The sequence below is a fragment of the Salarias fasciatus genome, chromosome 6 (assembly GCF_902148845.1).
Source record: "Salarias fasciatus chromosome 6, fSalaFa1.1, whole genome shotgun sequence".
Lineage (NCBI taxonomy): Eukaryota > Metazoa > Chordata > Actinopteri > Blenniiformes > Blenniidae > Salarias > Salarias fasciatus.
In genome coordinates this window covers 16,350,993-16,377,375 of record NC_043750.1, presented here as the reverse complement: position 1 = coordinate 16,377,375, position 26,383 = coordinate 16,350,993, and the positions used below count along the sequence as shown (strand labels likewise).

At 40.6% G+C, this 26,383-nt stretch overlaps 5 protein-coding genes across 5 annotated transcripts in view; 3 read left to right on the top strand and 2 right to left on the bottom strand.

The window, feature by feature from the left end:
- Window positions 1-11,786, top strand: part of doc2g (double C2-like domains, gamma) — a 45,521-nt gene extending 33,735 nt beyond the window's left edge. Inside the window, exons 12-13 of the mRNA XM_030093186.1 lie at window positions 10,396-10,405; window positions 11,776-11,786. The gene's annotated coding sequence lies outside the window, so the exon portion shown is untranslated. The remainder of the gene's footprint in view (window positions 1-10,395; window positions 10,406-11,775) is intronic.
- Window positions 1,143-4,821, bottom strand: serping1 (serpin peptidase inhibitor, clade G (C1 inhibitor), member 1). Its single transcript, XM_030093185.1, has 11 exons — window positions 4,680-4,821; window positions 4,308-4,355; window positions 4,062-4,170; window positions 3,804-3,971; window positions 3,411-3,713; window positions 3,032-3,247; window positions 2,686-2,829; window positions 2,365-2,568; window positions 2,148-2,287; window positions 1,711-1,933; window positions 1,143-1,567 (listed from the first exon to the last, which is right to left on the bottom strand). Exons 2-11 carry the CDS (start codon window positions 4,353-4,355, stop codon window positions 1,308-1,310), a joined length of 1,815 nt encoding a protein of 604 aa, XP_029949045.1. The 5' UTR covers window positions 4,680-4,821; the 3' UTR covers window positions 1,143-1,307.
- Window positions 7,803-12,061, top strand: tmem134 (transmembrane protein 134). The gene is made up of 8 exons (XM_030093188.1): window positions 7,803-7,981; window positions 8,330-8,586; window positions 8,805-8,872; window positions 8,976-9,062; window positions 9,151-9,227; window positions 9,978-10,022; window positions 11,562-11,615; window positions 11,699-12,061. The coding sequence occupies exons 2-8, from the start codon at window positions 8,374-8,376 to the stop codon at window positions 11,779-11,781; spliced, it is 627 nt and encodes a 208-aa protein (XP_029949048.1). The 5' UTR covers window positions 7,803-7,981; window positions 8,330-8,373; the 3' UTR covers window positions 11,782-12,061.
- A 3,440-nt stretch (window positions 12,062-15,501) lies between these two features.
- On the top strand, window positions 15,502-20,543 carry aip (aryl hydrocarbon receptor interacting protein). The gene is made up of 7 exons (XM_030093187.1): window positions 15,502-15,632; window positions 16,145-16,327; window positions 16,424-16,612; window positions 17,475-17,651; window positions 17,794-17,935; window positions 19,307-19,536; window positions 19,626-20,543. Exons 1-7 carry the CDS (start codon window positions 15,534-15,536, stop codon window positions 19,629-19,631), a joined length of 1,026 nt encoding a protein of 341 aa, XP_029949047.1. The 5' UTR covers window positions 15,502-15,533; the 3' UTR covers window positions 19,632-20,543.
- Window positions 20,544-21,428: 885 nt separating this feature from the next.
- Window positions 21,429-24,714, bottom strand: cdk2ap2 (cyclin dependent kinase 2 associated protein 2). The gene is made up of 5 exons (XM_030093189.1): window positions 24,617-24,714; window positions 23,020-23,175; window positions 22,569-22,660; window positions 21,709-21,829; window positions 21,429-21,514 (listed from the first exon to the last, which is right to left on the bottom strand). The coding sequence occupies exons 2-5, from the start codon at window positions 23,072-23,074 to the stop codon at window positions 21,447-21,449; spliced, it is 336 nt and encodes a 111-aa protein (XP_029949049.1). The 5' UTR covers window positions 23,075-23,175; window positions 24,617-24,714; the 3' UTR covers window positions 21,429-21,446.
- Window positions 24,715-26,383: the final 1,669 nt, after the last annotated feature.

Here is a 26,383-nt window from a genome sequence, read left to right as displayed (position 1 = left end):
TGTTGCTGAACTGTATGACTCCCCCCCCCTCCCCGCCTCCCGTATCAAGTGTTGTCCCCTCGGTTCGCCGGCCGTGACCGATCCGGCCGTACACTTGTTCACTAAAGCACACCCGCAGTCAGTCGCTGGCCTCCGGGAGTTTCCTAACTGTTGAATCGATCCGGCTGCTCATGTTCTTGGTGTCCTTCACCAACCTTGTGAATGTCTGATTGTCGACTGCAAAAAAAAAAAAAGGATTTTACAGTGGTGTATTAGGTTCAGATGTAAGGAAGGGGAGGGGGGGATAAAAGGCTTGGCCATTATAAAAGCTGAGACCTAAAAACTGAAAACACATTCTGGGCAAAATCTTCAAAAAGACAAAAAAAAAAAGGTGGTTGGGGAGTGATGGCGGGTTTATTCTGCACTTTCTCTATGCAAATCAGAACTCCTGGCACGTCAGTAGTGAGATAATCAAACCGAGACAACATTATCATGATATCCAGGCATGACGGATACCATTGTGGGAATACTCAGTGCTGCGTCTGTGGCGGGGCTGGGCGGCGGTGATTAAACGGAGTTCACATTTCTGGCTGGATGGATGTTTATTCTACTTTCTGGATCTGTTGATTTTGTTTACAGTCCCAGACTTTCCTGACTGTTTGTCTATTGACCCCCTGCTTTGCTTATGTAATCATTTTATCTGCACTACAGCTGCATGCTTTAGCAATCGCCATCGGCTTGTAAAATAGAGCGCAACCTTAGCTGATCATTCTGAATGCTGATGTGTTTACAGTCGACGCCAGCCACCCGGTCTCCTACATCAGTGTGTATTTGTTTGTGAATACGATGATTCAGGGTATTTTTTGCTCAGTTGCTTCGCTTTAACCAAGCAGAGCGTTTGCTTTAACGAACAAAAACCTTTACTGTCACAGACTTTGACACTCGTCTTCCTTAAATTGATACCAGTGGTAATGATGCAGGAGGGCTGAGATGGGAATGAGATGGGGAATTCACTATCGCGGTCTCTGTGTATTCACTGTCAATGTCAATCACACAGTATGGCTGCCATCTTGTGGTGGGTTTGTGTAACTACTTCGCAAAATAAATCCAAACTGTTTCAGTGCTGGTTTGTCCTCCTTTGAATGATGATCAACACAGGACAGGCGCCATGTATGTTGTCTGAATTTGTGTTTATTTATTGAGTGCATGTTTTAGTCAAAGCCATAACACATTTGAAGGATTGATTCTGAACTTGCATGTTATCTGGAAACTGGTCCAAGTATTAACCATGCATGTCTTCTGTCCTCTAAACGCACACAAACACACACTCACTCTTTCACTGATGGGTCAGTCACTCTGCCGATGAAGAGCGGCACGCTGGCCTGGTCGCTCCAAAGCAGCAGGATGAACGGCCGCAGGGCTCTGAAGGAGGGGAACGAGCGAGAGAACGACAGAGAGGTGACAGCGCCGGCCTCGACCCCGCGCTCAGTCAGAGCGAGGAAAGCCCTGTGTCTGGCCTCGTCCAGCACCAGCTTCTCCTCGGCGTACAGCCCACACAGGTTGGCACCCTCGAAAAGTGACGACAGTCCTGAGAGATGGGATAAAAGATCAGGGTTTGTTTTTTTTTTTCTGTGTGGTCATTAATTTACAAGGTGAAAGTATGAGTTGTATTCACTTTTGAATAAAAAAAAAAGAAAAAAGCGACAGAAAATAAACTGATGTTGAACAAACCTAATTTCTTAATGAGTATGTTCATGTCTGGGGTAACATCGAGCGTGATCTGGGGCAGGGTGACCTCCATCTGCTGAGGCGCCGTCGCCTTCATCTGTTCGATCATTTCACGCACAGCTGTGTCCGTCATCTTCTCCTCCACCTGCTGCAGGTCAGCCGCTTTGCCGGTGCGAGGCAGCAGGACGTACAGACTGCTGTTGCCGGTCAGAGCGAACCTCGCCACCTGATGGCAAAAAAGGAAAACAACTACAGAACAATGTTTCACAATATGGCTCCGTCACGAATAAACATGCATCGACATGCATGTCGGGCCATCAGGATACTCTGAATTGTATTTGGAAATGTGTGTGCTTGTGTTTCATGGCCGTCAAGGTAGCTTTCAGTGTGATAATGTCATTAATAAGAATCTGGTTTAGTAGCAGCAAGGTGTTTCTGACCTGTGCCTTCAGATCGACAGAGTGCATCATGGTCGCTGTGAACGTCTCGTGATAGAGGATAGGGACTTTCACCAGATCCCCGTTCAGCTTGGTGAAATGTGCTTTCCTTGGCTTCGGATCAAACTTCCCCTTCCACTGACCTGACGCACACAAGAGTTTCTAAGTTCTGAAATATTCAGCACACGCACACACTCTTCCACATGCACGCTTTACCGACCGCTGAAGGAGACGGCATTGAGCAGGATCAGCTGCGCGTCGGGCGATACGGACTCAACCAGCTGTGTGATTTTATTGTTGGTTTTACTCGCCACCCAGGTGTTGATCATCCGTGCACTCTCCTCGCCGGACGCCAGCAGCTTGGTGGGCTCCGAGTCGTAGAATTGAATAGACTGGTTTGTAAAGGACTCGCTCAGGTTCATTTCTGCAGAAGATGAAAGCACATTTTCAATATGAGCAGCAGAGGTAGAAGTCACTGATGATAACATTCATCCGTCCTGTACGTGGTTATTTTGTGCACGTCACACGGTGGTGGCATTACGTGGGTTATAGTAGATCTGAGAGGCCATCTGCAAGGAGCCGGACAACTTCTCTCTCAGCTTCTTCATCTGGAAGTGAAGGCAGTGGAAGTCGTGAGGCACAAAGACGGCTCCCTCCAGGGCCCTGCGAGTGACGTTCCTCGCTCCTGGAGGTACAGAGCAAAACAAGATGGCGTTTTACAGAAAGACATGTACTGTGTATGTTCGGCATTCACTATAAATAAAGAAAAAGTCATGTAATGTTTAAAAAAGAAGAAGTTGTTTCATCCTAAAAATGGATGGACTCATCCTTTAAATTAGTGATACATTTAACACTGGAAGAAAAATAATGCTGATTTCATTTCATACCTAGGAGCAAATGTGACAGCAGACCACTGATGCTGATGGGGGAAAAGAGCAGGTTGCTTGAGGGATACATGTGTCTTAGGAAAGAATAGAGTTTCAGAGCAAACTCGGTGGTGGACTCCTGTAAAATGTTGGCCTCCGTGTGACTGTTTTCATTCCGACACTCTTCCCAAGGCGCGGTGAAGCCCGCACATGAGTGAGAGGGAAGGCTGGGGGCGTCTGAAACCAAGATAAAATGATGATTATAGTCATACATGATGGATGTGCCACTGATGCAGTGATGTCTTAACTTTATTTGGTTATTCTTTAAAAGTCTTCAATATGAATTTCAGAGAAGGTTGAAAGGCTTGCAGCAACTGAGGAGTTTATCAGACAAACCTACCTTTAACAATGACGTAAACTGTGGTGAGCTTGGCCCCTTCAGCAGACTCACAATGGTACAGCCCTGCGTCCTCGTGGGCCACGTGTCTGAGCAGGATGGACTGATCCTGGTCCAGTGGGTAAAGCTGTTCCAGTTTCTTATTTTCACCCTCGGCGTCGTCCTGAAGATTCAACTTGGTTCTCTCACCACCGATCGTCTCTCTGAACCACAGAGCGTTGGCCGTCACTTCGACGGAGGGTGGGAAATGACACGGGATGGCGAAGGTGGATCCTTCAGTTGCCTTTATGGTTATGAAGTAGGATGCTGTACGAGGAAGCAAGAGAATAAGAAATGGCCACTTTGAAAACCACCTTACATTCTAAATGTGCGAATTAAAACGGGGGCGAGTCTCACCGTCGACTGTGATGTTGTGTGTGCCGATCATCTCAGTGTTGTCGTCCGTGACCAAACACACGTAGCTGCCCTCGTTGGCAGGAGTGACAGGGGAGATCGAGAGGTACAGGCCTCCCTTTATGACCCTCACAGAGCTGGATGACTTATCGTCAGGATTAATAACTTCACCTGTAATACAAAATACATACACATTTAAATATATGTACATATGACTGTCAACATTTGCATTATAGATAAAACACTGAAAAGTGATCAGACCATTGAAGCTCCAGGTAATGTCCGCTGCCATGATGTCCGTTTGAAACGAGAGACAGGGAATCTCCAGAGAGGACCCAGAGATCACCCGGAGGCTTCTGCATGTGGAGAGCTGATCACCAAAGACAGCAAAATGTCAAAAACATCTGGGAAAAGTTTGCAAAAGTAAGACCAAGGCTGTTTCTCCCACAATTTGAAACCCCTTTAAGCTAAGATATGAAGACATTGTTTTAAATCCCTTCATTTTACCTCAAACACGAGCTGCAGCACAAGGAAAATTATAGCCTGTAGTTTCATCTGCAAAAAGAAATGAGAGGATTAGAAAATAAAAATAACAACCAGCTGGAGGGGAACAAAATCAATATGTGATGCAACCAGTGAGATAGTGAGCTATCCTGTTAGCAAAACTTTTCAAACTTTCTGCATTTCCCACAAGGCTCCATTTGCAGTAAACACAATTCATTCTTGAATTCCATCTTATTCAAATTACCAACACAAGATTAAAAAGAACAAAATGAAAAGCATGTAATAAAGTAATTAAAAATACAAAGAAATGATCTTGCTTCGCTTAAGTAATTATTTTGTAAAAAAGTGAGAAAAAAAAAACATCCCAAAACTCACACTTCTTGAATTCCCAGGTGTCCAAAGTCAGCACTGGTACTTTTTTTTGACAGATGGTAATTTTTTTTTATCACGAATGTTTCACCCACATGCACCAACTTTAATTCATCTAGGACATCCAACTCTGCGCCCACTTTTCTCTGGCTGTGATTGTTGATTTAGAGACGTTTGTTTGCACAATGTGGATGTTCTGACTTTCTGGAAATCACATGGTTCCACATGTTGCCAACAGATACCGGGCAGAATCATCTCTGTTGCACCATTTCCTTCTTCTTTTTTTTTTTCAGGGTCATTTTAATGCTATGAAACAAGTGAAACAAAGTTAATGCAGTGGAAGAAAAAAGGAGAGCAGAGTCAATGCTGAGGTGCAGAAAACAGTGTTGTCTCATCTGTGTCCATCCATAAGGCATTACTGAAGCTATCAGTGAAATTTATGTTTCAAGTGCATGCTTGGCCCTATCATGATAAGCAGCTACAGTTAATCATTTACCAGTAAGTTTTAAAGTACCATTTTTTTTTCTCGCTACTTTATGCTTTCAAATTGTAAAACATTTTTCATTCCAGAGGGAATTTTTGTGTCAGTTTTGATAAGATCGTCTCTTTTGTTTCACATTCTTAGAAAGCTGAAATTCTTCAAACCTGTGTCAGGCACTCACTGAAATTAACACCACTCTTATAATACAATTATTTTGCAAGGTTTCAAGATGTTAAAGTCAGTGAAGAGAAATATCCCTGTGTGACATTATCTATCCATCTATTCTTTGATTTATACACATATATGTTTTAAAATCTGTTGAATGTTATTAAACTGACCACAAACAACCTAAATAAGTCTCTAAATTATTATAGATTTCCATAAGCTACAGACTTTGACTATCCCCACCCAGCCATTTATTGTGTTGTTTGCTCAAAAAATGCCCTTCATCTGATAAATGAGCGCACTGGCTGTACCAATCAATCACTGCTGGAGCTGGGCGGACAAGATGCTTCATTAAGTTCAAGGTAAAGGCAAAATATAATCTTCTTGTTTAGTATGACATTTTAATCATGACTTTAATATTCCAGGGCTCACTTGTAAAATAGATTGTTTGTTTTTAAGCAGCTGCCCATTAAAGTAAAGGTCAAAAATCATCGATTCACAATTATTAGTTTTTAAGAAACAGGAAGAAATGCAGAAGACGTATTTTTTTGTCACTGAGCCTGTATGTTGTTAATTGCTTTTTCTTTATAAAAGAAAGTGTTTTGCTCTATTTTTCTTTTATGTTCATGTGAAAAGCCTAGATAAAAAAATAAAAATAAAAAAAATGAATGTAATCTCATACAACTGAGCAAAGTGATGTGATATTTTTGGAAGATAGGCTTGAAGGGTGTATAGCCTCACAGCAAGTGGACTCTGATTACACTTAACTATTCTTGTCCCATATTCCAAAGATGTCCTATAAGGCTTATTGGTGACAGTACATTTCCCATACATATAAATGCTTCGTGAGCAGTTGTAGTTCTATCAGTATCTGCCCTGTGACAGACTGATGAGCAGTCCTGGGTGTAATCTGTCATTCACATGATAACTCTGTCTCACGCTGAAATAAGTGGGTGAAGAAGACAGACAAAGAATATGGTCTCTCATCTGTCTTTATAATCATTCATTCATATGATTTTAATTGTCATCCTGACAAATTTAGGTTTTTAAACTGCCTATTCCAAACAAAAAAATTGAATTAACAATGTGCTTTTCATTTGTTCACAAGGTGAAAGTTTTCACGTTAAAAAGAAAATGTTATATTCAAAAGAATACTCTTGATTAATCACTGACAAATTTCAGCTGTATTTTTCTATGAAAACTGGGTCAATGCGTAGATGTGAAAATACCTTGCTAAAAGTAAAAAGTAGACATTTCTCATTTAACCACCATTGAATTATTTCTCAACCAGTTGTTATATTTGATATAATTTTATCTTGGAATAGCATCTCCAAGAATGTTCAGCTTTATGTTCAGATGTCAGTAAATTAATGCTTAGTTTAGTAATGTTCACGAAGAGCTCAGTTGATTCTCACAGACCCTTTTCAGGTGTCCCCCCCCCCCCCCCCCCTTTTTTTTTTTTTCTGTCACAGCACAAATTCTAATAATACGAATGTATCTAAGCAACAGTCAAACAAAAGATATGACATTCACATTTTCCCCTTTTCAAATCAGTCTTCATAAAGAAATAAACATAGAACTGAACAAATACTTTTCTCTGTGGTAGTTCTGATGACTCATATCATGACTGAGTCCTGCTCCAACACATCTGCTTTAAATTAAAAAGAATAAAAGGCTTTACTGAGCTGTTTTATCCCCATGATCTTTCACGTGGTTAAATGTAAAGACACGTTTTCTCGGAAAATTAATTTTGACAACTGTAAAATGCCCCACTAATCTTAGCCCGTTATCTCAAGCAGTTCATATATATCGTTATGTAAAAATAAGTCTAATTATCGCTAAATGACTACCTGATAGGCATGTTCTCCACAGGTGGCAGCCATGGAATCCAAATTACTGCAAGCCATGTGACGCACAAACTTTACAAGCTCATTTTGACATGTGACAGCTTTTCTGTGGGAAAGCTTTAAATTATGCCAGCAAAGGAGCCTCCTGGGGCGTTAAGGCCGTTTCATTAAAGTTCATCTTACATTAGCGAGCCTTCAAAGTTTGATCACCTGGCTTTGAGAAACAGTCTGTAGTTTGAAAAAAGGCATTCGTGTGCTCGTGTGTGTTGTTCGTGTGTGTTGTTCGTGTGTGTGTGTGTGTGTGTTGTATTTGGTAGCCAAATATTGTGTATAAAATAGTTTATATTTGAAGTTGTGCTTTTTGGCTTTATAAACCATAATCTTGACAATCATTGGAAGTAGGAATTAACTATTATGACCCTGAAAAATGAGAGACAAAAACAACTTTATATCAACATGATGAACCTCATACCAGTTTCAGCTGAACACTAAAGTTAAAGTTGATCAACGTATTATTTCATGATTCTGACTAACCCTTTAGTAAATCATCCCAATCGATAGATCGACACTCTGTTAGCCGGACTGAAATGCAAAGAGAGCGCTGGGCGGAATCAGTCTGATTAATCGAGTGAGCGGAGTTAGGAAAAAAAGAGGTCCAAAGTTTTGCTTCAAACTTTATCTCACCTTAAATTAAAACATAAGCTTTCTGAAAGGCTTCCTGGACTTTTCCGACAGAGTGGACAAATATGTGAGCCATCTCGAGGCACCGTGAAGCGGACTTTGGCCTCTGTGGAAGAACAGATAAGTTGAAGACAGTAAGTTTTCTCCTAGCGGAAAGAGGACAAACAATGGCCGGAGCAGCGACACGGATCAGCTCAGGAGCTGCTGCTGGGCCGCTCCGCACTCACTCGATCTCTCATTTTATTCCTTTATTAGACCGTCAGACTTGGAGTAAAGTGATTTAGAAATCCTTCTGTGCGCTCTTATAAACATTTTAAAGAGAAAGAACCGAGTAAACTCGGCACCCCGAGTATCTTTGATTACGGTTCTTGTCTGCTGTATGTACATTGATTGTTCACACCACAAAATATTTTGTCTGTACACTGTGTTTTTTTCCCTCTCTTTCTTCTTTTGAACATCACCGTTTTTCTTTTCTATCTCAGTGAGCATCGAACCCGTGTACCTGAGGGTGTGAAAGGTGGTTACCATGGCAGCGCAGTTCACTATCGACGACGCCTTCGTGCTGGACGGAGACGAGGAGGGAGCTGTGTCCGATGGAGACACGGAGGGATGGGCGGCCAGAGACAAGGACCGAGACGGAGGAGAGATGACATTTGGGCCCCTCACGTTCTCCAAGCCTCAGACTCATCCGTCACCTGCTGCCACCGGCTCCCCGGACCACAGCAACCTGAAGTACCAGGTACACCAGCACCACCTGTCCATGAGCTGCAGGGGACAAAAGGGTGAAATCATCCAGTATGGTTTGCTTAACAACAATTAAGAAGTCATTATTTGATTCCAATCTAAGGACATTATATGCAAGCATGTTATATATAATATTAAAGAATGACATCGATTTGGTAGTGTAAATGTGTCTTTTTTAAATTCGTTTTCCATTATGATCTGCTGTATTTCTAGAATCTGGAAAATGAAGATGCTCTTGGCAGTAATGCAAACTCCACTTTCAATAACTTCTTCAAAATCAGGTGGGCTCTTGCAGCAGCGGCCTTGATGCGGTTTAAATTTTCTTTTTCTTCTTTGCCTGCTGTGACCGTGAGATTAAGTCTTGCCTCTTTGCTCTCTCCACAGTGACCCTGCCACTCTGTCTTACTGCAGCTCTCAGTGGTCCTTCAGCACCCTCAGCTCTGTCACGCAGCTCTCCGCACACTGCTGCGGGTGAGTTCAGACATCTCCAGCACTCTTAACAGCACTCACACAGAGAAACAGTTACAAGCAGGTAGTTCAAAAAACACGTGTCTCTTAGGTGGGTGTCCCATCCACTGGTGAAGAAAAACAGAAGAGTTGTTCTTGCGTCATTCCTTCTCCTCATCACTGGAGTTGGTGAGTATGAAAAAGCACTTCATGAACCCAAAGTATTTCCTTTTATTGAATATATAACCGGCAACGACAATGTTCTGCACAGCTTTCATATTGTAAAGTAGCTGTAAAGCCTCTCCTGCTCAAAATGTACATACCTTTCAGTTTTTTTCAATCAAAACCACCATCCATCTTCTGCACAGCCTCAGCTGCAGTGATAATAAGAAAAGCAGAGCTATCTACTCAGAATAGGGTGAGGAACTCACTCTATATCTGGAATTCAGAGTGCACTCAATGCAGTTCTGCAGTAGAGTGAGTTAAAGTGAGCTAATGGAGAAGCACAGGACCACCTGGGGGAGGTCATGTCCTCCAGTTGTCCTGGAAACTGTAGTGTCCTGGAGTGAGCTGGAGGACTAGAACAACGGAGCTTCTCAGATGGCTGTATTGCTATTTTAACCCCTTTCATTTAATTTTTCAGATTCATCTTCTCACAGTTATAATTTAATAACTACAGTCTGAAAGTCATATTTATTAGACTTAAGTGTTTTTCTGCATTAAGAAGAACTTCTGAGACCATTCTCTGAATGTAGTTCAGAAGGTTTTAGTGTTATCAGTGATAAGTGTGTGTAATTATCAGTCATTAAAACATCTTTAGTATTTTTTCCCACTTTGACCTGACACAGATTCGCTGATACAGAGAAAAAAAAAATTTTTTTTCAGTAAATCATGTGTCTGCTGACTCCTCACTTGTGGTTTGTTACTGTTTCTTTTCAGCTCTTATTTTTACAGGTGTTGTCATACAACTGAATCCAAATGCAGGTGAGAATGAAACATTAATAAGCCACACAAATTAATTGTATTCCTGTATCTACAAATAGCTGTTAGTTTGAATTTAAAGGTAAAATGGACGATGTTTTAGCCAATGAATGGCGTGATTCGAGTCTCAACTATTGGTCCTCCAACATGTCAATCACGCTGGAGAAATGCTTGCGTAACGCCGTCAAGCGCGCTCATAGGAGCAGCAGAGCAGGTAGGATGGTCTGGTGCATGCGCGTTTTTCAAAAAGCGAGTAACAGACATTTGGCTTCGACTTTTTTGAGAAAATCGTCCATTATACCTTTAAGCGGATCTGTAAAATGATTGAACACACGTCCATACATGCAAACTAATGCGCTGTTTTCAACTGATTTACATCACAAAACGTGGGAAGTTGGAAAAAAACATCTTTCTTTCAATGCATCTTTTTTTTTTTATTATTGTACCTATCAGAATTGCGAGTTTCTATTTTGATAAGGTAAATATTAAAGAAATGTTATCAATTGACTTGTTTTGCTTTTACAGTTTTATTTTTTCCGTCAACATATTTCACCACACAGACTTTGCTGAATCATCTGACTTCCTTCCTTCCTTCCCCCTGACTAGTTGAACCCTCTGCTCTGCTTCAATGAGATTACTTGTTAGAGACTTTGGATTGGTCGTGTCTGGTTCCTCTGAACAGTGGCTCCTCTCAGACAGACGCAAAAGTCAAGGAGCAAATACGCCCGGAGGAGAAATTAATGCACCGATAAGTAAATGTCATCAGGCAAACGAGGCTGCATTTCTCCAGCAATTTGGGGAGCAGGTGTGGCTTTTCCGTTCAGTGGTAAAATGTGATGAGAAAACACGTTTCTCTATTAATATCCCGCGTCTTCAAATGAACATAAAGTCCTCAGCAACATTAGGTGTGTAATAACCGCTGCTGAACTTAGCATTTAATCCCATTGTCTTCAAAAAGGATCATCTCTGTCTTGTGTGAATCATGAAAGTTAGTAGTTCATATTTAGAAGTCAAGTTTATCCTCCTGTCACATTATTTTCTCTCACAACATGTTCCTCTGACATTGTGGATACTTCTTCTCAGTCATCTTGACCAGAAGGCTGTAACACTCCTGATGATATTTTGATGACCATAATAAAATGAGCGTTTCTTTTTGTTATACTTTCCTTATGGCCTCATTTATTTTTCCTGTAACCATAACATGTCCGACACGCTGCCATATTTCCCTGTTCAGCCCATTGATTTGCTGTTGTTTGGACGCTTCAGTAAACGGCTTTATTGAGTGTTTTTGGAGGTCACGCAGCTTTCTCCTCTAAAACAAGTTAAAGAAAACAGTTTAAAGCAGGACCAAACTTTACATCACAGCAGATAAAGCTGACAGACGTCAATACCAAACAGTCTCATTAAGAAAGAAAGAAAATTGATTTCCATCTTGATTGGTTTTTTTTTTTTTGTGTGCGTTAAATTATTGTTTTGTATGGTTGTGTGTATTGATGATTTTGTCTCGTCGGTGGGTTGTAACTGAAGCATTTTCCCCGACAGGTGTCTCAAGTGCCATTTTCTTTGTACCTGGATTTCTTCTCTTCATCCCTGGCGGTAATTCACCTTCCTCCCCCACCCTTCAGAGATTTAACTTTTTAACTGGTCCACTGACCGTGTCGCCCCTGTGTTTCCTCCAGTGTACCATGTGATCTACATCAGCTGCGCTGTCCATGGCAGAAGAGGCTTCAAGTTGTTCTACCTACCTTATTTTGAGAAATGACATTTTATGAGGCACTACATTCCCACTACATTCCCACTACATTTCTTTATTTGCCATGTTAATTGAACTCTTTTTGTCGTGAGTCGCAAAAGCTTCTTGTTACATTGTTGTTGTGTTTTTCTTGTCATTGTAATGACCACTGTTACTTCAACCACTCAGTGTTGAGACTGTTTCCACTACGTGAACTGACGTTGTTGCACATGTGCACACGAGAAGAGATGGGTCTTGCCTGTGTTTGTCACGTTGTGTGAATAATGACTGTGAAACTACAATAAAATTTTATATATTTAGCCTAGTTGTTTCAGTTATGTTCTTTTTTTATTTTGGTAAAAGTATTTTTTTTTTCCAACGTGCCTTACTGCAAACTACAGAGTAACATGGAGTGAAACCTTCAGCAGAAGGATTCAGCTGAAATCCTAATTTATTGTTCTTTATTCTGCACAAACCAACCCAAGGTTTGTTGTTGGAACAACGAAACAATAGCAAGGAAAATTTCCATCTTTGCATTCACTTTTTTTTTTCCTCTGAAGAGAAACGTGTTTGCTCTGAAGCCTCAACAAATATTTCATGCATTTATTGATTACAGTTGACCATTAAAAAAAAAAAAACATCTCAGAATGTGAGCAGACTTGATGTGAAGTCGTATCATCACAGAGAAGGCCCAGGCATGGCAGAGGAAGGTACATATTAATCAGTTTTCTTAAATGTGGCAGTTGTGTCAAACTGACATCCATTTATCTGGAAAAGCAAACTCATAAGAACACTTTATAACAGACAGGTTGCAAGTGAGAATTAAAATGGAAAAAAACAATGCAAAGTTATCTAACGCCGAATGACTAGACACACAATATCCTTGAGATTTAATAATATGGAGTGAGTCACTGAAGAGTTGGTCTGAAATTCACGAAAGAATGAAAAACTTTCATCAAATCTGACGTGCGGGTCATTAAAGCCTTTCAGTGAAAAACAGTCTGGTGACCTGAGTGGGTGTGTATCTGTTATTTAATAACGGCACTCAATTCATCTTCTTTATTACACTGATAACAACCCCAATAGATAATTAAGGTAACATGTTTATCAGACAGATGCTTTCAGTTTACCGCATGGAGATTTAATGAAAGACTTCTTTGGTATGCTATTCAGTGAGAAAGGCAGCTTCAGAGAATCACTTATTAACCTTATGTGTTTTAATGGTTGAGATGTATGAGCTATACAGGGAGGAATTGTGTTGGCTTACACACATTTAACCTAAAACTAACCAAGGATCTGAACATGTGCCAACATTCTACCTACATGGAAATCTGCAAACTATTTTTTTGGAGCATTTCTATTGGTTGTTCATTGGTGTCTGTAGTTAAATGACTGTGACATCGGCGATCCTCTAACTTTCTAATTTTCTGCTTCTGAACTCAGATAAAACAGAAGTTATTATATTTGGCCCAAAACACCTGAGACAGAAACCATCTAACGAGTCTGTCCTGTGCAGCTCCGTCACTGTCTAGCTTGGATCGGCCACCAAACAGGACCGGCAGAGGCTGCAAAGGACAGTCCGGTCTGCAGAAAGAATAATAGGAGCTGACCTACCCTCCAGCCAAGACCTGTACCTGTCCAGGGCCAGGAATCAGGCAGGCAACATCTCTGCAGACCCCTCACATCCCACACACAAACTCTTCTAACTCCTCCCGTCTGGTAGGGCTCGGCCATGCTTCTCCTCACTGGCTTCCTGTTAAACCCAGAATAGTATTTTTTTAATGAAGATCTTAACCAGGCTCCATCACATCTTACAGAGCTGTTAGTCACATATTACTCCAGCAGAACACTTGGTTCTCAGAGAAGTGCTTACTCGAGGTTCATGAGTTTTCTCTTTCTGTCCCTTCACCTCAACTGAAATATCAGAAAGCTGCCGCCTGTGAGCCTGGTTCTCCAAAGGTTTCCTCCATTTAAAAGGTGTTTTTCCTCTCCACAGTCTTATGCTTGCTCATGTGGATCTGTTGGGTTTGCTCTGTACAAGCGCCTAGAAATTGACTATGTTGTACTTGGCACTTCATAAATAAAGTTGAATTGAATTTATTTGAACATGAGGCAGAGCTATCAGGCTCCTCTCAAACATTTTTCTGTTTAATAAAGCACACAATTTGGGCTGATTCAGCCTTCAGGTTATTGTTGTTCTCAATGTAATAGCAGCTCCAATGCTTGGAAAAAAAAAAGATATGTTTTTCACTGAGGCATGACATCAGTTTTGAGGATCATTCAGTTTTGAGCCCAGTTGCAGCAACAATGTTCGTCTGGTCACTTTTTGCATTGAGCTTTCTAGATTTATGTGTAAATCATTAACTTAAAAGAAAACAAGCAAACAAAACACACACCTACACATGAAATCCAGATAATGTACTTGTGTCAATCTGTTATTTATTCATTTCAAGGGCCAATTAAAGAGGCCATTGCCTATTTTTACACTGATACTTCAAAGGTAGGGAAAAAATGTGGATCCTTTAAATAAAAAAGGCCCTTTTCATTGTTCTTGTTTTGTTGGTATGAGATGTTTGATTCATCCATTAGAAACAGAAACAGAAAGAAATGGCTATTATCTTTGATTTTAGGAAATCAAACGTCAACTTCTGTATCTCCAGTATGAAGACAGTTTCGAGGATGTTATGTTATGTATATGTATTATGTTATATATGTGCCCATATAGTGCTGGCCTACAGAGGCTTCTGAATATATGCTCGCAATATGGAATAGAATATGATATTATGTACAACTCTAAGAAAAGTTACGTGATGATTGTAACAACTAAAGAGAATCAGAGACTGCTTTTCCTGATTTCTTTTTAAGTGGTTGCATTCTTGAAGTCACTGCAGAAATAAAATATCTTGGCCATTATATCACAAATGAACTCACAGATGACAGAGACATGTATAGACAGCAGTGTAAACTGTATGGACAGGCAAACATGGTGGCACGTAAATTCCACATGTGCTCAGCCAGTGTTAAAGTTGCCCTCTTCAGGTCATTCTGCTCTCCTTTGTACACTGCACATCTCTGGCGCAGGTACAAGAAGAGGAGTCTGCAAAAACTGACTGTCGCCTACAATGACTCTATGAGAATAATAATGAGAGTCCCAAGACACTCTAGTGCAAGTGAAATGTTTGTCAATTGTGGTGTGAGAGCCTGTGCAGCTGTAATTCAATGTTGCATTTACTCTTTTATATGCAGAGTCACAGAACTGTCAAACTGTATAATCCAAGCCCTGGTATCACTTTATATCTCTATGAGGTTCACGTCTGTAATGTGGAAACATTGGCGATCCTGTTTATATGTATAATATGGTGTTAATACTTTTTTTTCTTGTATTCTTTTAGCATATTTTTCTCTTTTAATTAATCTCTATGGACTACTCTGTATGTCCTTAATAAAGTTTTGAATTGAACTGAATTGAATGTACCGATAATAATAATAATAATAATGATAATAATAATAATAACAATAATAACAATAATGAAATTTAATAATAATAATAATAATAAGAAGAAGAAGAAGAAGAAGAAGAAGAAGAAGAAGAAGAAGAAGAAGAAGAAGAAGAAGAAGAAGAAGAAGAAGAAGAAGAAGAAGAAGAATATACGTAGTTATGCCATCTCTGTGTTAGTTAACATTAAAAAAAGTTGTTGCTGAAATGCGACTTCACGTGACGTCAAACCCCGACGAGCTTCGGCAGACTTCGGTATTTTCCGTGAACACGGAGTCGGTCAAGGATGGAGGAAGAGGCACGCAAGCTGCTCGAAGAAGGAATAAGAAAGAAGCTGGTCAGCCCCGGTAAAGGAGAGTTGTCGACTTTCCCCAATGGAACCAAGGTAATCGGAAATATATTCTCGGCGGTAAACTACTGTAAATCCAGCGCCTGGAATCAGATGAAGTGAAATGACGAGACACGTTAGCTAATGCTATCAGTAGTTTAACTGTGCTAGCGCGTTGCACTCCGTCACAATTCCCTTAAAAACAATTCACCTCCGCTTAGACGTCGCTAAAATACTCGTTTAGATTGTTTGCCTTGTTTCGATATGTTATTGAATTGGGTGAGACAGGGTAGTTTATCTGCGCAGGGGTAAAAAAGCTACCCTATTTTTCTCACTGATGGGAAGGGGCGGGACAGGATGGCAGCCACAGCTGGAGGCTGATTGGTCTCAATGCAACGTCAATCATTTTCCTTTGTTTTGATTGGGCAGGATATATTGTAGTGCGAAATCTCCTTCGGCCTGTCAGAGATGTGCAGATTTTCTCCATTGCTTTGTTTACCGAACAATCAGCTTCTTCAGTATCAGTATCATCGATGCTTGTTGACCTCTTGCCTCTTTCTACTGCACAGGTGGTCTTTCATTACCGCACCAGCCTCTGTGATGGCACTGTGCTGGACGACTCCAGGACCATGGGGGGCCGCAGCAAACCCATGGAGCTCATCATGGGCAAGAAATTCAAACTAGCTGTGTGGGAAAGAGTGGTGACCACTATGAGACAAGGCGAAATTTCAGATTATACTTGTGATGCCAAGGTTGGTAGACCGGAAATGCAGACTTTGACAAGATAGCTGTCCTCATTTGTCCTCAGTGCTGATTGTTTTGTATTTTTTTTCCACTCCAATCCTCAGCACACAGCCCTGTATCCACTCGTGTCCCAGTCCCTCAGAAACATAAGTGCTGGTAAGGACCCTCTAGAAGGTCAGCGGCACTGTTGTGGCATTGCTCAGATCCACTCTCACCACTCTCTGGGGCACAAAGACCTCGATCACCTTCAAGCTAATCCACAGCCTCTTGTTTTCACCATCGAACTGCTGGAGGTGAGCAAATGGGGAGGAAGCCACATTTTATTGTCATTTGTCAGTTTGTTTTTTTTATGTTATTCAAGTAATAATATTCTTAAGAAAATGAACCTACATGAAAGAAATTGATGCAGAAAAATCTTCTGTCATAGTCTAAGATAAACAAATATTGTTTGACTTGGAGTGACATGAATGCAATGCCAATATTTTTTTTCCTCAGATTTTTTTTTATCAATTTTAAATTCAAAATATACACAAAAGGCAGAAATGATCACATCCAAGCTTTACAACACATCCAAGTTTTACAGCACTGTCATGCATTTAACATGATTTGATTCAGGGAGTTATTTTAGCTCTGGTGTATCCATACGAGCTCCTTCATGTCTCTCTTGTCTCTATAAAGTCAATTCTTTTCCGTTTATTTTGTTTTACAAAACAATAACAAGTATATTTCACATTATTCAAATTCACAAAAAGACCGGACAAGAGCCTATTCTTGCCCATCCTGTGAGGCAGGAATTAAATAGAAATTGTTGTTATACTAGGTAGAGATTTTTAATTAGAAATCTGAGAGGTTTTTATAGTGTGCAATACTTTTATGGTTTTGCATCAAACATTATTTCATAATTTTATTTTCATTCAGTTACATCTTTGGTATTCAGCTAAAGCAGATTTTCATATAAAAGGTTTTTTCTTTTTCATAATTTCTTCTGTAAATTGCAAAAGTCTGCTGTTGCTATGTGAGAAGCACAGCTCACTCCCTGTATGAGTAATGCGTATTCTCATAAGAGAATTCCAGCTTTTGCGGAGAGAACATGTGACAAACTGCTGCTGTTTGGCCGAAGCCGAGGCTCATCCCGTCTCCGCCGGGTGTGTTCAGGTTCTTCCTCCCGGATCGTTCCAGCTGGATGTGTGGGCCATGACAGATAAGGAGAAACTTGATCTCGTGCCTCAAATCCACGAGGAGGGAAACAAGCTCTTCAAACAAGGACAAATCAAAGAGGCCACAGAGAAATACTACAATGGCATTGCCTGTTTGAAAAATCTACAGATGAAGGTTTGGAGATAGTTAATCATCACAATGAGAAGAATGAGATTTCTGTTGAATGGTTTAGTTCTGGTAATAGAGATTCCTGGCTTTGCTGTGCAGTCGTTGGTGTTTCTGACTCTGCTCTGTGGCGGTGGTTTCCTGTGTTCAGGAGCATCCTGGAGACGAAGCGTGGGTGAAGTTGGACAGTATGATCACACCACTGCTCCTCAACTACTGCCAGTGCCTGTTGCTCCAGGGCCAGTACTACGAAGTGATCGAACACTGCTCCGCCTTGATCTTCAAATACGAGAGTAAGGCTTCACTGTTGCTGCTTTGTCAGAGGTCATGGCCTCAGGACTTTTTAAAGATAGGGACGTGATGTAGATGCAGCAGAGGAGAAATTAAAAGCACGGTAACATACAGATAAACGCCCTTTCATTCAGTATCGCACAGTCACATTCATGCCAGTATTTTTCTAATTTATCCTTATTGAATAACTTCTTTGAGAAGGAATTCAATCCATGCAGGTCCAAATACAAGCTTGCAGATCTGTGTTTTATTATGCATATTGTGTTTTCTTTGCTGCTTTATTGCATTTGGATTGGTGTTAAACTTTTCTCTGAAGTTTAAGGATGGACCCTGCCTTCATAGTTTATTGTGTTAGTTTATTTATTTCAAGCAATCAATACAATGCATGGTAGTGTGCTTAAGTAGAAACAATAAATCTATACATTTGTGCTTGAAAAAGTTGGAAGAAGAAAGTTCTTTTTGTATCCCACCCCTAGTTTTGTTTAATTTGGTTGCATGCGACACTGTAATTACACTGCGATCACTTGCTGTTAAGTTGATGATGCCTGGTTGGTAATTGTAAATATAATTGGATACCTTTAGTAATTATTGTTGCCTTTTGTCAGCATAATGGAAACAAAAGATAACTTTAAAAAAGACAAACTTTTAATTTAGTCTTTATTTACACTGAAAACCAGTCGTCTCATTAACCTTTTCACTTATGCATAGGCAGGATTTATTTAGATTTTCTAGTTTCAATTACACTTCTGCCCCTTTTCCTCAAGATATCCTCAACTTTCATGATCAGTTTTTCAATATTTCTGACCGAACCGAGGAGCTCAAGTTACAGATGTGTGATTAGACACTGATACCACAGGAGTTAGGATATTAATAGCTTTTTTTCCAACATAGAAACAGACCAGATATTGCGGTTATCGACTGTGACTGGGTTGGAGGGTAAAAGTTAATTGTTTGACCCCTTATAGTTCGACTAGATTATCATGAGTTATGCTCCCTTCACAGTCATTAAGTTTGAAATTGGTCTTTAATTGCTGTGTAATAAAGCTTTGTGTTTGCTTTATGCCACTGTGACTATATTTAACAACTGTTGCTCATATTTGGCTTCACAGCTCAGTCATTGATCTTATTCATCGCTGTTCAGGAATATAAAGAAATCAACATTAAACCACGAGTGCCTCAAGATAAACAGTTGGTGGCGCTAGTCTTCCATTCATGTGGATTTAAGCCACAGCAGAAGGTTCTTATCTTCCTCCTATTGCAGGAAGAATAATCCCATCATTTAACTCTAAGTAGGGTTGATATTTCATGCTGTTTTCAGGAAGTCTGTGTTTATATTCATGCAGTCCCCACTTCCTTCTCCACCTTCCCCTCAGACAATGTGAAGGCCTTCTACAAGCGCGCCAAGGCTCACGCTGCAGTGTGGAACGAGACCGAGGCGCGAGCAGACTTCGCTAAAGTTCTGGATCTGGACCCCTCCCTGGGGCCGTCGGTGGCCAAAGAGCTGAGGGCCATGGAGGAGAAGATCCGCTCCAAGGAGAGGGAAGAAAAGGGACGCTACAAGGGCCTGTTTGGATACAGTGCGCCGCCAGCCACCGCCACCACAGTCAGTCCGCTCCTCTAATCCGCACGGACAGATTACCACCGGACCGCTGTCTTAAGAGTTCACATCTCCCGTCCTCTGTCTCTCCACAGGGCTGAGCTCCTCAGAGGATCGGACACTAAAGGAGGACTATGAATCTCAACACGGCAGAGCAGCTCTGGACGCTCCCCGTGTTTCACTTTTGTCCATAAACCCAAGCCAAACATCCCATCCTGCTCTCTGTGGTACACACCGTCAGCTCAAGCCACCAGCTTCCACCTCATTTGTAATTTAAGACTTAAAAAGATGAACTTGCTGATAGAATCAGTGGAACAGTTAAAACCCAGCAGAACTAAATCAGTGGATCGTCATCTTTAATTGAAAGATTTTTTTTTTTTTTTTTCATTCAGAAGCTTTTCCATTCCCACCCTGTCCTGAGCGTCTTTCAGATCGCTAACCTCTGTAAGAGTTCTCACAAGATTTACTAAATGGAGACTTTTTTATCTTAATCTGATTAAATAACATTGTTGTGCAGTTTTGACAGCAGAGACCAGCTTGTTGCAGGGTTTTTTTTTTTTTTTAATCACATTGTAAAAGTCAGTGAAGCACCAGTGACAGTGGAGTCCAGTTCAACCCCTCCCCCCACCTTCAGAAAATATTTTTGCACACGAGAATCGATGTACTCACGTCTGGCACCACCTGACACCCCCTCCCCCCCTCCCCCCCTCTTTAGTTACTCGGGTCACAGCAGCAGCACTGCTATCACAGGGCAGGTGGGACGAGAAACCGAACTGTCTGTGACAATCATGATATAGAAACATTGATTTGTGTCATCTTTGCTCTGTTCTATGTACCGATTCCACATATGTAAGGAATCCCAATGTTTATTTTTGTTGTCAAGATGTACTCGGCGAAAAAAAAAAAAAAAAACCCCAGCGTCTCCCTCACTCAGAACGAGCTGCTCGGTCCTGTTTGAGGTGAGACGTTACTGAGGTTGGAATTATGTAACTGACAATAAATGTTTATTCCCAGTTTCGTCGTTTATTTTTAATTCACTAATTCAAGAGATAAAATTGGTTTTATTGTTCAATTACGTATTTTTGGTCTGAAGCAAATTTGAAAAACTGACTTAAATTAGGTTTTTCTTTATTGCTTAAACAATTATAAAGATTATATTTTAGGCACTCCGAAAACAAAAGTATTCAACAGATTTTCAAATTCTACACAAAAAGCCCCACAATAACATTTTCGCAAATGTATAAATGGTTGAATCAGATCACTTGATCAAAAAATTAAGTAACCAAGAAAAGGCCACACTTTATTTTTTTTTAATTTATTTAAGATATACATACCGAACTGCAAAAATCTGGTTTACAAAATTTCCTTACTAACAAATTGACTTGAGATGTACAGAACTCTTGGGAATGAGACACATCTAGTGTGTTTACGCTACAAAACATAATGGAAACAAAGCGAAGGGGGGAGGGGGTGTGTATCCAAAGTGTTCAAAGAAAACACACTTCAGGATGGGTGACATGTGAATATTAACATTTTAAAAAAACGCCCTGGTCAATTGATTTTTTATTTTTATTTTTTAACAAAGACTGATAGAAATGTCCCCATCCATGTTTACTAAGGTTTCTGTCCCCAAATTGACCTGAAAATGTGCTGAAACTCCACACGCCCTTCTTTTAAAATCGGTATAAAACTGTTTTGCATACGCTCAACTGCTTGCATTGTTTGTCGCCAACGAAGCTGTTGAGGTGAAACCTGGTGAGACATGGCGCGCCTATAAAAACCAGCAAAGGAAGCAGAAGGTTGGAGGATTAAAAAAAAAAAAAAAAAAAAAAAAATCTGTAAAACAATAGTGTGGGGGGGGTTGGCTATGGGAAAAGAGTGACGGGTGAGGGGATTTATTTATTTTTCCCAAAAGGTTATGTGCGGGCGCTTCTCTCGGTCTCTGCCAGACACTCTCTGACCAGTGCACGGGCGTGGATGATACCTGCATGAGACAGAGAAAGGCCGGGAAAAGGACAAATGATAATCGGCTTCATGTTAACAAAAAGTTAATTATTTTCCATGATGCTAGCAGGGAGTGGACAGTGAGTCTCTGAGGTGTTTCTGTCACATGCCTCCACAGAAAGGAATGATTTTTTTTTTATTTTTTTTTTCTTTTTTTGACAAGTTAAATTATACCTCTCTTTAACCTCTCCATGGCGCTCTTGCTCCCAGCGTATGTTGGCCTGATCTCGCGGCTCATCTCCTCGATGACGGAAAGCAGCTCGCTGTAGGTGGACCCTTGAGACACTTTGACAGGCTGCACGAGCAGAAGAGGGGGAAAGAAAAAAACAACAAAAAAACATTATGTCATGTAACTACTGGAAAATCACAATGCTGGAGTTGAGAAAGAAATCTAAAACCAAGACCACTGAAGCTGTGACATTTGAAATGCCAATAACTAAACTGTCATCAACCCTTCAGTGCATCTAAACACGATAAACCCTCACATGAAAGGTCCTTGTGAAACATGCCAGAAATACAGTCTTCTGTGGAATTAAAATCCTACTTCATTTTTCATGCAACGGGGCACGCTGCACTCCAAACATACAGGCAGCCTCATTAAAAACAGTCTTCAGTGTGAAGAACAGCGGGTCCTGGAAGCCGTCCTCAACAATGTGTGTCCGGATCACAGGAAGATACGAGATTCTACCCTCATGCATTACTACTAGGAGATGTTCCTTCAAGAACTATGTTCAAATAACCCGAAGGAAAATCTTGTTTAGGCAAAAAGCCATTAAATACTTTTTTCCTCTACTGATAAAAACTGAAATATGAGAACTTTGTCATAATCCTACATTCACGAGTTTTGAAATCGGATTGTGGGAGTGACCGTGTCCTGGGCTGAAAACAAAACATCCATTTGTGACAAGTCAGACATCGAAAATATAATTATGCAGGAAACCATGATTGCCTGTGAAGTGGTTTCAAATACAGAGGCATATAAACATTTAACTACTGTGTGTCAAAGCAGCGTCAGCAGGATGCGAGGGACTGACCTGGACGAAACCCATGGAGGGCGGGCCGAAGTCACTGAACGCTGGTCTAAAGTTGGACGACGAGGGGAGGGATGGCGACGGCACGGACGAGCCTGAAAAGCAGAACGCAACACGCATCACACAACATGGACTGATTCTATGTAGTCTAAACATAAAGTTTACTTCTGAAACATTCAAATTGATGGGAGGTTATCAGCATTCATGAGTCTGTTTTTTTGGAACATTTCCTCTCTACTGTAAGCCGATAATCATCAAATATGATTACTCCCATGCCACTGACTCAATATGGCGGCATGGTGTGGTAATTTTGTTGCCATGGTGACTTTGGCACTGGCTGGGATAATACAGATTCAGGCAGGTCAGGGTGTCGTCCACAGTTGTGGCACAAAATGTTTCAAACTACAACGCCGGGGGAGTGACAACAGACGGCCGGCTTGGGAACTGGGCGTACCTGGCGGGGTGTGGTTGGAGCCAGAGGGTGCAGGAGCGATCGGTTTGTAACTCATGGCGATTTCAGCAGGCAGCTCCCCGTACGACGTGCCGCTTCCTTCGGTCCCGTCAACCCGATGCTTATACAGCTTTACTGGTGATGATGAGCTCCTAAGAGCTGGAAACACACAGAAACACACAGAAACATGATGCGACATGAAAAACAATTATTCTCCAAATAACTAAAAGGTGGTACGCAGATCGATTTGTTCTTAAGGCCAGACCAGTAAAATTTTATCACAATGATCTCAAAGCAATGTCACCTTTGTTTAGTGCAAAAAAATTCCATGATGAAATATCTACTATTAAATAGATTTTGATAGAATCTTAATTTCTCCAGTATGCTATTTCAATGGGCCAAATTACAAAAAATGTAGTTAACTGTCACTGCTACACGACTAGTGTGTGTGCTTGGCTTCAGTGTGAACCCCGGTAAACAAAGTAGAGCCAGTGGGTACCGTCCTCCACTGAAGGTTTTCTCCTGTACAAGAATAAAAAATATTTAGAAACCCTCACACGCTGTCCCTGATGTTCAACAATTTGAAATCATACTTCCAGTGAAATGTGAAAATGATAAAACTGTCTGCTGGTTCATATTTGGTAATTTTAGGGACTATATGTTAACATAATACATGATGCTAAGACAAATACATGTATGGTACTTCTATAACAAAAAAAACATATTACGGGGCAAATGTATTGAAATGGATCCATATACACCTCATTCAGAAACATATCGGAGCTCTAAAATGAGAGATATCCTTTGTGTTCATATTCTGCTTTAAATACGTGTGATTGTATGGACATATTGTATATTTGTGTTTCACATCCGACCCATGGACTTAGATTTTCTTCATTAAACCTCCAAGCACAACAGTTTGAAATACCACAAACAAGTCAAATGACAGAGTTGATTTTCATTCATTCAACTTGAAATTCTGATTTTAAAAAATCTTTGTTTTTTTTCTGATTTAGAAAAAGAAATGAATATCGATCCGTTGTCACCTTTTAATGATATTTCAAATGTAAAGAAAACAACTGATTGCAGGCACACATACAACTATTAGCTGTGATCTCCAGTGTTATCGATAAAGGATCAATAAGGCTGGATGATATTTACGTGGCGACGTGCGTAACATCTACGCCACGATCACCTTACATTTCCCAGGTTGACACACGGGCTGTGAAGTCAGTGCACCTTTGTCATTCATATCAAACATGTGCTGGATGTGACCACGCTCGCGGTTCTTTGGTGTCCTGAAGCTTTTCTAAGCCTCCTCGTGTGGATCGACAGGTCAAAGCGGTGGCAGCGCTGCCAGAGGAGCAGAATGAGACAAAAGCTGCGTTAGCATCCTGAGGAGGGAGCCGGCTAACTACTACTGGTTAGCTGGATTAGCTAGCTTTCGCCGGTTAGCATAACAAGAAAAAGTAAAACCCAGAAAAGGGGAAGCGGTAGAGAATTGACGTTACTCTTGCAGACGGTGACTGATGGGCAGGTTAACTCCACGTGCGGCCACTGAGGAGAGAACAAAGGGCCGAGAGAGACGGGAATCTGTTACCTTTTTAAAGAGGTGTTGAATCTTGTGTAGGGACGTGAACCCAGGCTCTTCCTCTGTGCGTGAGTCTGCGCACAACACCGTCGGGTTCCTTTTCTCACGGAGCGATCTGATTGGCTGGCGGCGAATGACGTAGGTGACGTCAGCTCCTGACGCGTCAACCAACAACACAGCGAAACAATCGGTTTTTATCAGTTCAAGCGTTAGATTTTGCACTCTGACAAACTAAAAGGGATTGAAACAGTAAGAATCTGAACTTTACTGAATGCATTTATAAAATTTTGTCCTCTTTTCTTCCTGTAGTTTTCATAAAACTGTTTTAGAAGGTGATATTCACTAAATGCAATTTATATTGTTGTCCTGTTCTCAATGTGTTATCATAAATATATATTTTTAAGTGTATCAATATAATCTTCAACCTGGTACATCAGCCAAAATATACATAAAAATATAAAGAGCGACAAAACCACTAATCAAGGACCATATGTTTTTGGACCGTGATGTTGAGTAGCTCTGGTAAGCCATTCATGGCAAAACTCCAGCCCTGATATCAAACCTGGCACCCTAGAGCCAGTAGCAGAGGCGGAGCGTGGGTCTCAGTACAGAGGGGGTGGAGCATTCTCGACAGGCCCTTATGATAGTAATTTTATCATTCAAACAATACCTCATGCTACCATCAAACAACACACTAATGCTCACTTTTATTGAGCCAAGCAAACCAAATTTTACATTACCTAAATCAAAAACAAATACAGTTAAACGAATGGTTATGTATAGAGCTATGCAAGAATGGAATAAACTACCAGAAAATATTGCACAAGAAAACAGCAAAATAATTTTCAAGAAGTTGGTCAAAAAACATCTGTGCATAATAGAGACTTAATATGGGTCAACTGGAATTACAAATATTACTTAAAATTGCACCTTTGCAACGGAAATGGTTCCTGGCATAAACAGTAAATAAATGGGTGACTGTCAAATCTGATTTGAATTTTAATTGTTACATCAGGGTTTTTGCTTCAAGGGTGTTTACGTGTAAGATGGAAGGGCAAAAGAGATTTGAGTTTTTGTGTGACCAATGTGCATAATATGTGTGGATCTACATAGATATGATATGTGAATGTTGTGTATCTCTACTGACCTAGGAGCGGTCTTGTATTGTTTGTTTGTTGTTATGTTATGTATTTGTTTGTGTTTTTGTTTTTGGAATTTGTATATGGATTATTTTGTAGATAATGTGGCTGCTTTGACACATTGTGAAGATGTTGTATGGACCCCAGGAAGAATAGCTTTGGCATTGCCATGCTAATGGGGATCCAAATAAATCAAATCAAATCAAACCTCTATGCCTCAGAAAGCAGAATAAAGTCACAAACCAGTTCACAAACTTGTTCTGAAGAACAAATACACATATGCACGCACGCGCGCACACACACACACACACACACACACACACACACACACACACACACACACACACACACACACAAATGCAACCTGACAGCTGTCAATCTCAGAGCGTCCACTGTCCATGGTGCTGAAAACTCAGATAAAAACTCACTGGCTAAATCTGTACCATCTTTGATACAGCTTGAATATAAAATGAACACAGCTGGTCTAAAATTACACAATCTATTCAGATAGATAGAGACACAGCTATCTATATCTTTTGGAATTTACGTATATTAGAGAAAAAAATAGAGTCTGCAGTCTCTTATAGTTGAGCGCAACACAAGGCACATTCAAATAGGCAGGTGTTTAAGACCACAG

What these genes read in the sequence shown, in the direction of transcription:
- serping1 (XM_030093185.1), bottom strand. Translation starts at nt 4,355, where the DNA reads ATGAAACTACAGGCTATAATTTTCCTTGTGCTGCAGCTCGTGTTTGAG. An exon ending in TGCTGCAGCTCGTGTTTGAG is followed by an intron (nt 4,171 to 4,307) that starts GTAAAATGAAGG and finishes TTTGGTGATCAG; the next exon opens with CTCTCCACATGCAGAAGCCT. An exon ending in AGTTTACGTCATTGTTAAAG is followed by an intron (nt 3,248 to 3,410) that starts GTAGGTTTGTCT and finishes TCTTGGTTTCAG; the next exon opens with ACGCCCCCAGCCTTCCCTCT.
- tmem134 (XM_030093188.1), top strand. Translation starts at nt 8,374, where the DNA reads ATGGCAGCGCAGTTCACTATCGACGACGCCTTCGTGCTGGACGGAGAC. An exon ending in AATAACTTCTTCAAAATCAG is followed by an intron (nt 8,873 to 8,975) that starts GTGGGCTCTTGC and finishes CTCTCTCCACAG; the next exon opens with TGACCCTGCCACTCTGTCTT. An exon ending in CTCTCCGCACACTGCTGCGG is followed by an intron (nt 9,063 to 9,150) that starts GTGAGTTCAGAC and finishes CGTGTCTCTTAG; the next exon opens with GTGGGTGTCCCATCCACTGG.
- aip (XM_030093187.1), top strand. Translation starts at nt 15,534, where the DNA reads ATGGAGGAAGAGGCACGCAAGCTGCTCGAAGAAGGAATAAGAAAGAAG. An exon ending in CTTTCCCCAATGGAACCAAG is followed by an intron (nt 15,633 to 16,144) that starts GTAATCGGAAAT and finishes TCTACTGCACAG; the next exon opens with GTGGTCTTTCATTACCGCAC. An exon ending in CTTGATCTTCAAATACGAGA is followed by an intron (nt 17,936 to 19,306) that starts GTAAGGCTTCAC and finishes CCTTCCCCTCAG; the next exon opens with ACAATGTGAAGGCCTTCTAC.
- cdk2ap2 (XM_030093189.1), bottom strand. Translation starts at nt 23,074, where the DNA reads ATGAGTTACAAACCGATCGCTCCTGCACCCTCTGGCTCCAACCACACC. An exon ending in CCTCCATGGGTTTCGTCCAG is followed by an intron (nt 21,830 to 22,568) that starts GTCAGTCCCTCG and finishes CTGCTCGTGCAG; the next exon opens with CCTGTCAAAGTGTCTCAAGG. An exon ending in CATGGAGAGGTTAAAGAGAG is followed by an intron (nt 21,515 to 21,708) that starts GTATAATTTAAC and finishes TGTCTCATGCAG; the next exon opens with GTATCATCCACGCCCGTGCA.